The 15,649-nt window shown below is 55.2% G+C and overlaps 1 protein-coding gene across 4 annotated transcripts; it reads left to right on the top strand.

The window, feature by feature from the left end:
- The first annotated feature begins 414 nt into the window (after positions 1-414).
- Positions 415-15,264, top strand: NCAPH (non-SMC condensin I complex subunit H). Of its 4 annotated transcripts, none has more exons than XM_064731270.1 (17): positions 415-652; positions 1,171-1,261; positions 1,529-1,621; positions 3,151-3,289; positions 3,664-3,785; positions 4,573-4,762; positions 5,598-5,689; positions 6,890-7,083; positions 8,313-8,458; positions 9,309-9,412; positions 9,568-9,690; positions 9,872-9,979; positions 11,077-11,241; positions 12,535-12,633; positions 13,553-13,644; positions 14,364-14,439; positions 14,842-15,052. In XM_064731270.1, exons 1-17 carry the CDS (start codon positions 453-455, stop codon positions 14,899-14,901), a joined length of 2,094 nt encoding a protein of 697 aa, XP_064587340.1. In that variant the 5' UTR covers positions 415-452; the 3' UTR covers positions 14,902-15,052. The 4 variants fall into 4 exon arrangements, with proteins under 4 accessions (XP_064587340.1, XP_064587339.1, XP_064587341.1 ...); XM_064731269.1 differs by having other exon boundaries at positions 416-652; positions 9,306-9,412; positions 13,556-13,644; positions 14,842-15,264; XM_064731271.1 differs by having other exon boundaries at positions 416-652; positions 9,306-9,412; positions 13,559-13,644.
- The last annotated feature ends 385 nt before the right edge of the window (positions 15,265-15,649 follow it).

Here is a 15,649-nt window from a genome sequence, read left to right as displayed (position 1 = left end):
GAATGTGGGAACACACCTGGAAGGGCAAAGGGAATATCGGGACCCACCTGAAGGGGAAGGCCTGGATGTTGCACTCAGTGCCAAGGTGGGGATCGGGCCCATCTTGGACTCGGTGATCCCAAAGATTCCAAGATTACCTCAGCGATTCCGGGGTTAGCGGCGCGGTTCTGGCGGCTCCTCCTCCTTCCGGGGGGGCTCCAGAGCAGCACCGGAGGCAGCTGACCCCGTTCCGGTCCCGGAATTAGGGTGGAAAAGGGGGAAATGGCGAGGCCGCCCCTTCCCTTCGCCGGCCCCCTCACGGCTCCCTCAGAGCGAAGCCCCGCCCCCTTCACCCTCACGACCGTTACTGAGCGCGCGCCGCCGTTCAAACCCTCCTCGGGGGCGGGCGCGCCGCGCGCTGATTGGCTGGAAGGCGCGGAGGGGGCGTGGCCCCGGGGATAGAGCGCGGAGCCATGGCCATGGCTGTCTGCAGCCCCAGCCCGGCCGCCGCCCCCGCCGCCTTCCTCTCGCCGAGCCTGCAGGCCCCCGGCAGCACCGGCACCCCCGTGTTCGCCGAATGCCCCGACAATGACGATGAGCGCGAGAGGCGCCAGCGCCGCCGCTCCAGGGCTGTGGAGTCGTCGCTGGAGGGCCTCGGTTCCCCATCGGTCAGGTAGGGCCGGTCCGCGATGCTCGGGCCGAGGGGAGAATGCGGGGCTGAGGGGAGAACCTGGACACCGATCCCGCTGGGCTGGGGCTGAGGGGGGAGCCCCGGTACCGATCCCGCTGGGCTTGGGCTGAGGGGAGAGCCCCGGTACCGACCCCGCTGTGTCCCGGCTGAGGGGGGAGCCCCGGTACCGACCCCGCTGTGTCCCGGCTGAGGGGGGAGCCCCGGTACCGACCCCGCTGTGTCCCGGCTGAGGGGAGAGCCCCGGTACCGACCCCGCTGTGTCCCGGCTGAGGGGAGAGCTCGGGCTGAGGGGAGCCCCGGTACCGATCCCGCTGTGTCCCGGCTGAGGGGAGAGCTCGGGCTGAGGGGAGCCCCGGTACCGATCCCGCTGTGTCCCGGCTGAGGGGGGAGCCCCGGTACCGACCCCGCTGTGTCCCGGCTGAGGGGGGAGCCCCGGTACCGATCCCGCTGTGTCCCGGCTGAGGGGGGAGCCCCGGTACCGACCCCGCTGTGTCCCGCAGGACCAAGACCTGGCGGTCGCCGCTGCCCCAATGGACGGACGCGCAGATCGCGGAGCACTACAAAACCTGCATCAAGCTCTCCGCCGAGAACGTGAGTCCGGGCAGCCGCGTTCGGGCCCTGCGCCGTTTAAACCCCTCAGCAGTGGGGTTTGGCAGGTTAAAGGACCACAAAGCGGTGTCTGGTCCCAGCCGGGCCATGGGCGCTGTGCACACGCTTCTGGAATATCTCTGGGCAATCCCTGGAAAAAGTTCCTGTGGGAATTTATCCTGCCCGTTCCTCTCGTCCCATGCTGGGCCCCGGGGGTGTCCCTGGCCAGGGGAAGGGTCCCAGCTTTTTCTTCTGGGTGCTTTCTTGCAGAAAATCACCACCAAGAACGCCTTTGGGCTGCACCTGATCGATTACATGGCCGACATCCTGAAGCAGGACAACTCGGAGCTCATCAACTTCCAGGTCAGAGGGGTCCCTGCTGCTGCTGCTGCTTCATTTCTGTGGGATCAGGTCCTTCTCTGACCCAGAGATGGGGTTTCAAAAACTTGTGCTCCATTTTCAGCCTCACATGAAGGGTGAGACAATACAGACATAATTCATGTTATTGCAATCAGAAGCCAGTGTTGCTGTTGGGGCCATCATCTCTTGTCTTTCTTCTCTCGGTCTCCTGGTTACAGCCTTGGAGAGAGCTCCTTATCAGCTTCTTCTTGCTTCTCAGCTTCTTCTCACTCCTTTTATTAAAATACATTTTCTTTGGTGTCTGCTGTGAGATGTGACAAGGCCCGCTTTGCTTATTCCTCTACTTAGAAATAAAGAAGACAAAACTTTATTAACTAGCATACAACTATATGTAAAAAGAAACACCCAGAAAGAATGAGAACTTTCTAAAAACATTTCTTTTTGGTTTTTTTCACTAAATTTCTAATACATCTATTTTTCAGATTACTAACTTTTGGTCTATCACTACTTTTTAGATAATTAATTCTCAGTTTATTAAGGAGCGAGGAGTCTTGTTTGTGCTATAGGCTGAGAAGATTTTTCTCTACTTCTCTCTTTTTCATTTTTTTAAATTTTATTTCTTATTTCCCTTTTTACTCAGCTTTAGGAGGATCAGCATTTATAAGGTTTTTATCATGCAAGAAAAAGGGTTAAAAATTTTAGCCTTTGCTTGTTTATGAACTCTTACGCTGCTTTGTATTATTGTATTTATTTATTCCTATTTCCCTGGGGGTGCAGAGCCCTGGGGGGATGGCCCAGGTGGGAATTCCTTGTCCCAGGTGGGAATTCCTTGTCCCATGTTGGGATTTCCTTGTCCAGCTGTGCATTCCCTGTCCAGCTGTGCATTCCCTCTCCCAGGTTAGGTTTCCCTGCCCCAGGTTGGGTTTCCGTGTCCAGCTGTGCATTCCCTGTCCAGCTGTGCATTCCCTGTCCCAGGTTGGGGTTTCCGTGTCCAGCTGTGCATTCCCTGTCCAGCTGTGCATTCCCTGTCCCAGGTTGGGTTTCCCTGTCCAGCTGTGCATTCCCTGTCCCAGCTGTGCATTCCCTGTCCAGCTGTGCATTCCCTGTCCCAGGTTGGGTTTCCCTGTCCAGCTGTGCATTCCCTGTCCCAGCTGTGCATTCCCTGCCCAGCTGTGCATTCCCTGTCCCAGCTGTGCATTCCCTGTCCCAGCTGTGCATTCCCTGTCCCAGGTTGGGATTTCCCTGTCCCAGCTGTGCATTCCCTGTCCCAGCTGTGCATTCCCTGTCCCAGGTTGGGTTTCCCTGTCCCAGCTGTGCATTCCCTGTCCCAGCTGTGCATTCCCTGTCCCAGGTTGGGATTTCCCTGTCCCAGCTGTGCATTCCCTGTCCCAGCTGTGCATTCCCTGTCCAGCTGTGCATTCCCTGTCCCAGCTGTGCATTCCCTGTCCCAGCTGTGCATTCCCTGTCCCAGCTGTGCATTCCCTGTCCAGCTGTGCATTCCCTGTCCCAGCTGTGCATTCCTGTCCCCGCAGATGGCAGCCGGCGCTGTGGAGGCCAGCGCCAAGATCTACGCCATGCGCGTGGATTCCTTGCACGCCGAAACCTTCAGGGTCCTGGGCCAGCTGGGCAAGCAGCCCCGCGCTGCCCGGGACACAGAGAGCCCCCAGGAAGGTGGGAATTCCCTCTTTTCTTCCCAAAATCCCCGGGGATTCCCTCCTTTCCCAGCCGGGATCAGGGGGAGTCTCGGTGTTTTTCGCTTTGGGGTTCATTGGATTAATTGGGTTTTCCAAGGGTTGGGAGGTCCCAGATGGGTTCTCCTGGAATGCTGGAGCAGGGAGGGCTGGGAGGAGGAGCTGGATCTGTCCCTCAGGGATTTCAGGCTGCACTTTGGGGTCCATAAAAAGCCAGCAGAACATTGCTGGTGCCCACACATCCTGAGGGATTCCAGTGCCCGCTGCAGTTTGCTGTACAAATTCCCGGTTTTCTCCCTCCTTTGGGGTATCCCAGCCCTTCTGAGGTGGAATTTGTCCCTTTTCCCGTGCCAGACTCCAGCCCAGCCCCCGAGGCTGCCAGGAAGGCTCAGCCAAAGAAGAAGCAGCAAGGCTACAAAACCATCGAGCAGAACCTGAGCAACATCAACGCGCCCGAGGGCAGCCAGAGGCCTGAGGTGGGCCGGGGTGCTCCTCATCCTCACTGCCCTGTCCTCATCTCGCTGCCCTTCTGTCCTGTTTTTCCATTCTTGATTCCCATCCCATTCCGATTCCCATTCCCCACTTCCCACCTCCATTCCTGAATTCCCTTCTCCATTCCCTGCTTCCCCTCTCAATTCCCCCATCCTAATTTCCACCTGCATTCCCTGATTCCCATCCCCATTCCCTAATTCCCATCCCATCCCTAATTCCCTCTCATTCCGTTCCCATTCCCATCTCCATTCCTGAATTCCTCTCTCCATTTCCTGATTCCCATTCCCTGATTACCCTCTCCACTCCCCCATCCTAATTCCCCTCTCCATTCCCTGATTCCCATCCCCATTCCCATTCCCTAATTCCCTCTCCATTCCTGGATTTCCATTCCCTAATTCCCCTCTCCATTCCTGTATTCCCTTGCCTATCCCCATTCCCTGATTCCCCTCTCCACTCCCCCATCCTAATTCTCCTCCCCATTCCCTGATTCCCATCTCCATTCCTATTCCCTAATTCCCTCTCCATTCCTGGATCCCCATTCCCTAATTCCCCTCTCCATTCCTGGATTCCCATCCCCATTCCCTAATTCCCCTCTCCACTCCCCATCCTAATTCCCATCCCATTCCCTGATTCCCCCTCCATTCCCTGATTCCCATTCCCTGATTCCCCTTTCCACTCCCCCATCCTAATTCCCCCTCCATTCCCTGATTCCCATTTCCTGATTCCCCTCTCCATTTCTGGGTTCTCATTCCCCGATTCCCTGTTTTCCAGGTGGATCCCATGTTCCAGCGCTCCATCGCCTCGTTCGACGAGTGCAGCGCCGCCGGCATTTTCCTGACGGGGCTGCGCCCGCGGGACTTCCAGAGCCGCCTCCTGTTCCCCTCGGAGCTCGTGCCCCTGCCCTCCTCGGAGAGCCTGGCCCTGCCCAGCTCCCAGCCCGTCACCGTGCTGGGCCTGAAAGGTGAATCCCAGCTTTTCCAGCCTTTTCCCTGCTTTTCCCGGCCTTTCCTGGCCTCTCCCAGCCCTCTCCCAGCCTTTTCCCTGCTCTTCCTGCCCTTACCCAGCTCCTTCTCCCATGTGTTTGTTCGCTGCTCGCATCCCCAGGATCCGGAAAACTGATGGAAAACTGGGAATATGGGAGGTTTGAGGTCCTGAGGCAGGTGGGAATTCCAGAGCCAGTTTAGGGATTTCAGAACCAGGTGGGAATCCCTGAATTTGGGATCCTGTGCAGGAATTTTGGAGGTTTGAGGTCCTGAGCCAGGTTGGGAATTCCTGAGCCAGGTTGGGAATTCCTGAGCCAGGTTGGGGATTCCAGAGCCAGGTTGGGAATTCCAGAGCCAGGTTGGGAATTCCTGAGCCAGATTAGGGATTCCAGAGCCAGATTGGGAATTCCAGAGCCAGGTTGGGAATTCCTGAGCCAGATTAGGGATTCCAGAGCCAGGTGGGAATTCCTGAATTTGGGATCCTGTGCAGGAATTTTGGAGGTTTGAGGTCCTGAGCCAGGTTGGGAATTCCTGAGCCAGGTTGGGAATTCCTGAGCCAGATTAGGGATTCCAGAGCCAGGTTGGGAATTCCTGAGCCAGATTAGGGATTCCAGAGCCAGGTTGGGAATTCCTGAATTTCATTCCTGCATTCTCCATTCCCTAATTCCCCCCTCCATTCCTGGATTACCCTCTCCACTCCCCCCCCATCCTAATTTGGGATCCTGTGCAGGAATTTTGGAGGTTTGAGGTCCTGGTCCAGGTGGGAATTCCTGCTGGGATCCCAGGAATTCACCTGCATCCCCCTCTCCGCAGCCCTGCTGGCCCGGTGTGCGGAAAAACGCCCGATCTGCTCCTCCCTGGCCGGATTCCGGTTCACCGAGTGGGATCAGGAGTCCCACGACGAGGTGGGTGGGAATTCCAGAGCCAGGTGGGAATTCCAGAGCCAGGGTGGGGATTCCAGAGCCAGGGTGGGGATTCCTGAGCCAGATGGGAATTCCTGATCCAGGTGGGAATCCCTGAGCCAGGTTGGGAATCCCTGAGCCAGGCTGGGGATTCCTGAGCCAGATTCCGAGCCAGGTGGGAATTCCTGGTCCAAGTGAGGAATCCTAACACAGATTCCTGAGCCAGTTTGGAAATTCCAGAGCCACATCAGGAATCCAGAGCCAGGGTGGGAATTCCTGATCCAGGTGGGAATTCCAGAGCAAGGTTGGGAATTCCTGATCCAGGTGGGAATCCCTGATCCAGGTGGGAATTCCAGAGCCAGGTTGGGAATCCCTGAGCCAGGCTGGGAATTCCAGAGCCAGGTGGGAATTCCAGAGCCAGGTTGGGAACTCCTGAGCCAGGTTGGGAATCCCTGAGCCAGATTCCAGAGCCAGGTGGGAATTCCTGGTCCAAGTGAGAATTCCTAACACAGATTCCTGAGCCAGTTTGGAAATTCCAGGAGCCACATCAGGAATTCCTGAGCCAGGTTGGGAATTCCTGAGCCAGGTTGGGAATCCCTGAGCCAGGTTGGGAATCCCTGAGCCAGGTTGGGAATCCCTGAGCCAGGTGGGAATTCCTGAGCCAGATTGGGAATTCCTGAGCCAGGTTGGGAATTCCTGAGCCAGATGAGAATCCCTGAGCCAGGTTGGGAATTCCAGAGCCAGATTAGGGGTTCCTGAGCCACATTCCTGATCCAGGTTGGGAATTCCTGATCCAGGCAAGATCCCCAATCCGGACTGGGAATTCCTGATCCAGGTGGGATTCCTGACTCAGATAGGGAATTTCCAATCCAGGTGGGAATTTCCAGTCCAGGTTGGGAATTCCCAATCCAGGCAGGATCCCCAATCCGGACTGGGAATTCCTGCTCCGGGTGGGATTCCTGACCCAGATGAGGAATTTCCAGCCCAGGTTGGGAATCCCCAATCCGGGTTGGGAATTGCTGCTCCGGGTGGGATTCCCGATTCAGATAAGGAATTTCCAATCCAGGTGGGAATTTCCAGCCCAGGTTGGGAATCCCCAATCCGGGTTGGGAATTGCTGATCCAGGTGGGATTCCTGATCCAGATGAGGAATCTCCAGCCCAGGCTGGGAGTTCCCGATCCAGGCTGCCCTGCTGTGTTGCAGTCGGTGTCGGCGCTGCTGGAGCGGTTCCGCGGCAGCGAGCACGCCTTCGATCCCGGCCTGGATCCCGGCAGCGAGGAGGGCGAGGGCCCGGCCCCCTGCCAGCCCGAATTCCTGCCCGAATTCCAGCCCGAATCCCCGGATGGGAGCCAGGGGGAACTGCAGCCCGAGCGAGACTCCCCGGGCCACGGCCACAGGTGGGGCTGCAGCCAGGGAGGGCGGCTGGGCTGGGTTCCGGGGAAATCCCGGGAATGCCGAGGGAATTCTGAACTGGGATAGCCAATCCACTGGGAATTCTGAGCAGGGATAACAAATCCCTTGGGAATTCTGAGCAGGGATAGCCAATCCCTTGGGAATTCTGAGCAGGGATAACAAATCCCTTGGGAATAACGAGGGAATTCTGAACTGGGATAACAAACATCAGAAATTCTGAGCAGGGATAACAAATCCCTTGGGAATTCTGAACTGGGATAACAAATCCCTTGGGAATTCTGAGCAGGGATAACAAATCCCTTGGGAATTCTGAACTGGGATAACAAATCCCTTGGGAATTCTGAGCAGGGATAACAAATCCCTTGGGAATGCCAAGGGAATTCTGGGCAGGGATAGCAAATCCCTTGGGAATTCTGAGCAGGGATAACAAATCCCTTGGGAATTCTGAACTGGGATAACAAATCCCTTGGGAATACTGAGGGAATTCTGAGCAGGGATAACAAATCCCTTGGAATTCTGAGCAGGGATAACAAATCCCTTGGGAATAATGAGGGAATTCTGAGCAGGGATAACAAATCCCTTGGGAATGCCAGGGGAATTATGAGCAGGGATAAGAAATCTCAGAAATTCTGAGCAGGCATAACAAATCCCTTGGGAATAACGAGGGAATTCTGAGCAGGGATAACAAATCCACTGGGAATTCTGAGCAGGCATAACAAATCCCTTGGGAATTCTGAGCAGGGATAACAAATCCCTTGGAATGCCAAAGGAATTCTGAACTGGGATAACAAATCCCTTGGGAATGCCAAGAGAATTCTGAGCAGGGATAACAAATCCCTTGGGAATTCTGAACTGGGATAAGAAATCTCAGAAATTCTGAGCAGGCATAACAAATCCCTTGGGAATAACGAGGGAATTCTGAACTGGGATAACAAATCCCTTGGGAATAACGAGGGAATTCTGAACTGGGATAGCCAATCCCTTGGGAATTCTGAGCAGGGATAACAAATCCCTTGGGAATGCCAAGAGAATTCTGGGCAGGGATAACAAATCCCTTGGGAATTCTGAACTGGGATAACAAATCCCTTGGGAATTCTGAGCAGGGATAACAAATCCCTTGGGAATACCATGGGCATTCTGAGCAGGGATAACAAACCCCAGGAATGCCGATGGAACTCTGAGCAGCTGCCGTTCCTTTTCCTTGTTTTTGCAGCACTGGAGCTGACCTGGGAGAGGGGGACGTCAGCACCATGAGCCGGCACGTGTCCCTCAATCCCGGGGAATATTCCTACTTCAGCCCCCGCGTGCTCTCCATGTGGGCCGGCCCCGAGCACTGGAGATTCCGGCCCCGGCAGCCCCGTGAGTGCCCGGGGCAGGGAGACCGGGAATATCCAGGAATTCTGGGCTGGAATCCGGGAATTCTGGGCTGGAATCCTGGAATTCTGGGCTGGAATCCGGGAATTATGGGCTGGGAGGGGCTGGAGTCCTGGAATTCCAGAATGGAAAGGGCTCAGTCCTGGAATTCTGACTGGGAAGGGCTCAATCCTGGAATTCCAGACTGGGAAGGGCTCAGTCCTGGAATTCTGACTGGGAAGGGCTCAATCCTGGAATTCTGGGCTGGAAAGGGCTCAATCCTGGAATTCTGACTGGGAAGGGCTCAGTCCTGGAATTCCAGACTGGGAAGGGCTCAATCCTGGAATTCCAACTGGAAAGGGCTCAATCCTGGAATTCTGACTGGGAAGGGCTCAATCCTGGAATTCTGGGCTAGGAGGGGCTCAATCCTGGAATTCCGGACTGGGAAGGGCTCAATCCTGGAATTCTGACTGGGAAGGGCTCAGTCCTGGAATTCCAGACTGGGAAGGGCTCAATCCTGGAATTCCAGACTGGGAAGGGCTCAATCCTGGAATTCTGACTGGGAAGGGCTCAATCCTGGAATTCCAAACTGGAAAGGGCTCAGTCCTGGAATTCCAGACTGGAAAGGGCTCAGTCCTGGAATTCTGACTGGGAAGGGCTCAATCCTGGAATTCTGACTGGAAAGGGCTCAATCCTGGAATTCTGGGCTAGAAAGGGCTCAATCCTGGAATTCCAAACTGGAAAGGGCTCAATCCTGGAATTCTGACTGGGAAGGGCTCAATCCTGGAATTCCAGACTGGGAAGGGCTCAATCCTGGAATTCCAAGCTTTTCCTTTTCCCTGGTGTCCCTCAGCAGCCCCAGACCTGCAGAGGGATTCCCGGCAGAGGATTCCCAGGAAGGTTTTCGAGCTGGATTTCCAGAAGAACATCGACTTCCAGGCCCATTTCCAGAAGACCAAGGTGCCCACAGAGCCCTTTTCCCACGGAATTCCCGGGGGGAATTCTGGGGGACACCTCCCACCCTGCCCCTTCCCAGACAAAACACTCCCTGTTTTTCCATGGAAAACCGGTGGAGCTTCCCGTTTTTCCATGGAGCTGTCCTGTCCCCTTGCCAGGCATCCACAACTTTGGCCAAATCCACCCTGGAGAGCCAGAACAGCCGGAGCACCACGCTCCCTGCAGACTTCAACTACGACCCCCAGAGCCTGGGGCAGCTCTTCCTCAAGCCCCACGTCCAGGTGAGAATCCCCAAAAGAATTCCAGGGAATCGTCCTGGGAATCATTCCCAGCACCAAACCCTGGGAATGTTCTGGATGTTCTGCTCCCACCACAAACCCTCCTGGAAGGGCAGAGAGGGGGATGAAGGGCCAAGGCAGGCCCAGGCTTTTCCCAGGAATGTTTTGGAATGTTTTCCCCCAGGTCAGCCCAAGCTTGGATCCAGAGGGAGCCTTGGACAGCGAGGTTGGAATTGAGGATTACGACTACAACAACCCCAACGACACCTCCAACTTCTGCCCTGCCCTGCAGGTACAGCCGGGATTGGGGATTCCAATGGGAGAGAATCCATGGCCAGGCAGTTCCTGAGGGGAGGGATCGGAGCTGCAGGGCCCTCCTGGCGTCCAGCCCGGCCTGGACATTCCCAGGAGTGGGAAAACTTTGGGATTTCTGCTCCCTGCAGCTGCCCTGGCTTCAGCCTTGGCCCCGTTCCATGGGGGTGAACCCAAATCCCATGGGTAAACCCCAATCCCATGGGGGTAAACCAAATTCCATGGGATAAATCCCAATCCCATGGGGGTAAACCAAATTCCATGGGATAAACCTAAACACGTGGGAGTAAATGGGGATAAACCAAATTCCATGGGATAAACCCCAATTCCATGGGATAAACCAAATTCCAAGGGGATAAACCCCAATCCCAAGGGGATAAACCCAATCCCATGGGGATAAACCCCAATCCCAAGGGGATAAACCCCAATCCAAAGGGGATAAACCCCAATTCCATGGGGATAAACCCCAATTCCATGTGGGGATAACCCCAATCCCATGGGAATAAACTGCAGTCTCAAGGGGATAAACCAAATCCCATGGGGATAAACCCCAATCCCATGGGGATAAACCCCAATCCAAAGGGGATAAACCCAATTCCATGGGATAAACCCCAATTCCATGGGGATAAACCCAATTCCATGGGGATAAACCCCAATCCCATGGGAATAAACCGCAGTCTCAAGGGGATAAACGCAATTCCATGGGGATAAACCCAATTCCATGGGATAAACCAGATTCCATGGGGATAAACCCAATTCCATGGGGATAAACCAAATTCCATGGGATAAACCAGATTCCACGGGGATAAATCCAATCCCATGGGGATAAACCACAGTCTCAAGGGGATAAACCAAATCCCAAGAGGATAACCCCAATCCCAAGAGATAAACCCCAATCCCATAGGGATTAACCCCAATTCCATGGGATAAACCAGATTCCATGGGATAAACCCAATCCCAAGGGGATAACCCCAATTCCCTGGGGAAGCTGGGCAGGAATTCCCACCCTCTGGAGCGGCTCCTGCTGCCCCTGGCTCCCCCCAGGTGACTCTGGTGTCCCCCTGTGTGCCCTGGCAGGTTCCTGACAGCGATGACGATCCCGATCCCGATCCCGATCCCGCAGAATTCCCGGGCCAGGCGGGGCCGCTCCCGCTCCCGGCTCATCCCGAGGCTCCGGAGCTGCCCGGGATCGACGGCGGCGACGGCTGCGGGGAGCTGGAGCTGATTGCTGAGCCCCCCAAGGTCACTGGGAGCACTGGGAGCACTGGGAACGGGGACTGGGAGCACTGGGAACGGGGACTGGGAGCACTGGGAACGACTGGGAGCACTGGGAACAGGGACTGGGAGGACTGGGAGCACTGGGAACGGGGACTTGGGAGCACTGGGAACGGGGACTGGGAGCACTGGGAGCACTGGGAACGGGGACTGGGAGCACTGGGAGCACTGGGAACACTGGGAGCACTGGGAGCACTGGGAACGGGGACTGGGAGCACTGGGAACGGGGACTGGGAGCACTGGGAACAGGGACTGGGAGCACTGGGAGGGACTGGGAGCACTGGGAACGGGGACTGGGAGGGACTGGGAGCACTGGGAACAGGGACTGGGAGCACTGGGAACGGGGACTGGGAACGGGGACTGGGAGCACTGGGAACGGGGACTGGGAGCACTGGGAACGGGGACTGGGAGGGACTGGGAGCACTGGGCTGGGAATTCCTCCTGGCATTGGAAGCTTCTCCCTGCCACTGGGAATTCATCCCTGGCCTGGGCTGGAGCAAAAACCTCTCAGCACCTCCAGGGTTAAAAATCCCATGGGAATAAACCAAATCCCATGGGGATAAACCCAATTCCATGGGGATAAACCCAATCCCATGGGGATAAACCCCAATCCCATGGGGATAAACCAAATCCCATGGGGATAAACCCAATCCAATGGGGATAAACCCCCGTGGTTCCAGGGATTGCCAAGATTGGCATTCCCAGAGGAACAATTCCCAGGTTAAACACTGGGATTGGCATTCCCAGAGGAACAATTCCCAGGTTAAACATTGGGATTGGCATTCCCAGAGGAACAATTGCCAGGTTAAACACTGGGATTGACATTCCCAGAGGAACAATTCCCAGGTTAAACACTGGGATTGGCATTCCCAGAGGAACAATTGCCAGGTTAAACACTGGGATTGGCATTCCCAGAGGAACAATTCCCAGGTTAAACACTGGGATTGGCAGCGAGGCCACGCTTGCTGTTATTCCCGTGGAAAATCAGGAATTTTGAGCACTGTGGCTGTGATGATGATGATGATGATCCCAGTGATGATCCCGATGATGATCCCGATGATGATCCCAGTGATGATCCCAGTGATGATCCCAGTGATGATCCCAGTGATGATCCCATGATGATCCGATGATGATCCCAGTGATGATCCCAGTGATGATCCCAGTGATGATCCCGATGATGATCCCGATGATGATCCCGATGATGATCCCGATGATGATCCCAGTGATGATCCCGATGATGATCCCAGATTTCCCCCCCAGGTCCGCAAGATCCCCATCCCGTACGCCAAGACAGCCAAGAGGATGGACATGAGGAGGCTCAAGAGGAACATGTGGGAGCTGCTGACGGAGCAGGGAGAGGTCAGGAAGGGAAATTCCTGCTGGGAATTCTGCAGGGGTTCCTTCCCAGTTCCTGGGATCAGCCCCAGTTCCATGGGATAAACCCCAATCCCATGGGATAAACCCCAATCCCATGGGGATAAACCCCAATCCCATGGGATAAACCCCAATTCCATGGGATAAACCCCAATTCCATGGGGATAAACCCCAATCCCATGGATAAACCCCAGTTCTATGGGATCAGCCCCAGTTCCATGGGATAAACCCCAGTTCTATGGATAAACCCCAATCCCATGGGATAAACCCCAATCCAATGGGATAAACCCCAATCCCATGGGATAAACCCCAGTTCTATGGATGAACCCCAATCCCATGGGATAAACCCCAGCTCCATGGATAAACCCCAATCCCATGGGGTAAACCCCAATTCCATGGATAAACCCCAATCCCATGGGGATAAACCCCAATCCCATGGGATAAACCCCAGTTCTATGGATAAACTCCAATCCCATGGGATAAACCCCAATTCTAGGATAAACCCAATTCATGGATAAACCCCAATCCCATGGGATAAACCCCAGCTCCATGGATAAACCCCAATTCCATGGGATAAACCCAGTTCTATGGATAAACCCCTATTCCATGGGGATAAACCCCAATCCCATGGGATGAACCCCAATCCCATGGGATAAACCCCAATCCCATGGGATAAACCCCAATCCCATGGGATAAACCCCAATCCCATGGGATAAACCCCAATCCCATGGGGATAAACCCCAATCCCATGGGATAAACCCCAGTTCTATGGGATAAACCCCAATTCCATGGGATAAACCCCAGTTCTATGGGATCAGCCCCAAGTTTCCCATTGGCCAGCGTGGGCTGAGGTTCCCAGGGGTTTCCTTGGAATTTGGGGCTCTGCATTCCTGGGTTTCCCCAGCAGGAGGAGGAGGAGGAGGCCGGGGAGGGGACGGACGTGAAGGTGGCCGGGGAGAAAAGCCTGAGTGGCCTCATCCAGGACCTGCGGCACAGGTCGGGAATAATGGGAATATCCCAAATGGGAATGGGAAAATCCCAAATGGGAATGGGAATAACGGGAATGGGAATAATCCCACATGGGAATAATGGGAATGGGAAAATCCCAAATGGGAATCGACAGGGAAAATCCCGAATGGGAATGGGACAGGGACAATCCTGAATGAGAATGGGAATAACGGGAATGGGAAAATCCCACGTTGGAATGGGAATGGAAAAAACCCTACATGGGAATGGGAATAACGGGAATGGGAGAATCCCAAATGGGAATGGGACAGGGAAAATCCCACATGGGAATAATGGGAATGGGAATAACGGGAATGGGAAAATCCCAAATGGGAATGGGAAAATCCCACATGGGAATAATGGGAATAGGACAGGGAAAATCCCCAATGGGAATGGGAATAATGGGAATGGGAAAATCCCAAATGGGAATAATGGGAATGAGAATAGGAAAATCCAGGATGGGAATAATGGGAATAATGGCAATGGGAAAATCCCAGATGGGAATGGGAGTGGGAAAATCCTTCATGGGAATGGGAATGGGACAGGGAAAATCCCTCTGGATGTTGGGATGGGAATGGGACAGGGAAAATCCCAAACGGGAATGGGGCTGGGAGTGGGAGCAGGGCAGGGCGAACCCCTGAGGGCCCAGGGCAGAGCCCGGTCCCTGCTCTGGCATTCCCGGCTCCGATCCCGATCCCGCTGTTCCGCAGGCTCCCTCCCACCATGGCCAGCGAGCTGTCGGTGCCCTTGGCCTTCATCTCCCTGCTGCACCTGGCCAACGAGAAGGTGAGGGCAGGGAGAGATTCCCACCCAGCCCGGCTTTTCCATGGAATGCAGCTCATTCCCAGTTTTGCCAGGGAATGGGAACGTTCCCAGCCCGTGCAGGGTTTGTCCCTCAGAGCCATCCCGAGCATTCTGGACTCTGGCTAATGGAACAGAATCCCAAAATCCCACAATTCCTGAGGCTGGAAAAGCTCTCCAAGGTCACAACCGAGATTCCTTCCACAGGCAGGAATTCCTTGGAATTCCTGCAGGGATGGAGACTCCAACCCCTGAGGGAATTCCTGCTCTGTCCCCATTCCCTGGAAAAGCCCCTGGGCAGGGCAGGGCAGGGCAGGAGGGGCTGGGGTTGTTCCCAAGCCTCATCCCAGGGGATTTCATTCCAAAGCTTTTCCTTCCCTTCCCCAGAACCTGGAGCTGGAGAGCACCGAGGACCTGTCGGATGTCCTGGTGAGAGGGGGGGATTGATCCTGGAGCCGCTGCAGATCCAGCAGGGAATGCTGAGAAATCCCAAAATCCCAAACCCCTGGCGAGGTTGGGATTCAGGGATGGCCTGGCTGGACAGATCCCACCAGGATCCAGCAGCTTTTCCCTGGGATTGGGAATCCCTGCACTTCACTGTGAACCCAGGCTGCTCTGTGTCCCAACATTTCCTGTCTATATCCCAAAATTTCCTGTCTATATCCCAAAATTCTGTCTGTCCCTGTGTCCTTCCCCGTCTGTAATTCCCAGTTTTTGGACTGACTGTTACTCCTGGCCCCCATTCCCTCCATTCTGGAATTATTCCCTTTTTCTACTGTTTTCAAGGATAATAAAGTTTGCACACTTTGGAGAGGGGCCTGGAAGGAACAACCCCGGCGTGGGGTGGGGGCAGCAAACGGGGACAAATCCCTGAAAAAAATGGGAATGCGGGGATCAGAGCCTGGAGCCGAATTGTGGGAATGGGATCAGTGCTGGGATCTCCTCCTGCCGGGAATTCCGTTCCTGCTTTTCCTGGGGGTGGAGCCGCAGTTCCCTCGCTATTCCCGGGATTTCTCCAGGGCATGGGAATTCCAGAGGCTGCTGCTGCTCCGGGGTTGGTGCTCCAGGGGATGATTTGATGATTTTCCAGCAATTGATGCTCCAGGCGCTGATTTTCCAGGAGCTGCTGCTCCAGGCATTGCTCTTCCAGGGGTTGATATTCCAGGGGTTGATATTCCAGGGATTGGTGCTCCGG

Source organism: Zonotrichia leucophrys, chromosome 22, assembly GCF_028769735.1.
Source record: "Zonotrichia leucophrys gambelii isolate GWCS_2022_RI chromosome 22, RI_Zleu_2.0, whole genome shotgun sequence".
Taxonomy (NCBI): Eukaryota; Metazoa; Chordata; class Aves; order Passeriformes; family Passerellidae; genus Zonotrichia; species Zonotrichia leucophrys.
Note: the sequence above shows the minus strand (reverse complement) of the source record. Positions and strands in the feature narration are given on the sequence as shown.

Excerpts from the sequence above, each read along its gene's own strand:
- NCAPH (XM_064731268.1), top strand. The coding sequence starts at position 453 with ATGGCCATGGCTGTCTGCAGCCCCAGCCCGGCCGCCGCCCCCGCCGCC. Across the intron at positions 1,262-1,528 it reads TCAAGCTCTCCGCCGAGAAC|AAAATCACCACCAAGAACGC; the intron begins GTGAGTCCGGGC and ends GCTTTCTTGCAG. Across the intron at positions 9,413-9,567 it reads CCCATTTCCAGAAGACCAAG|GCATCCACAACTTTGGCCAA; the intron begins GTGCCCACAGAG and ends TCCCCTTGCCAG.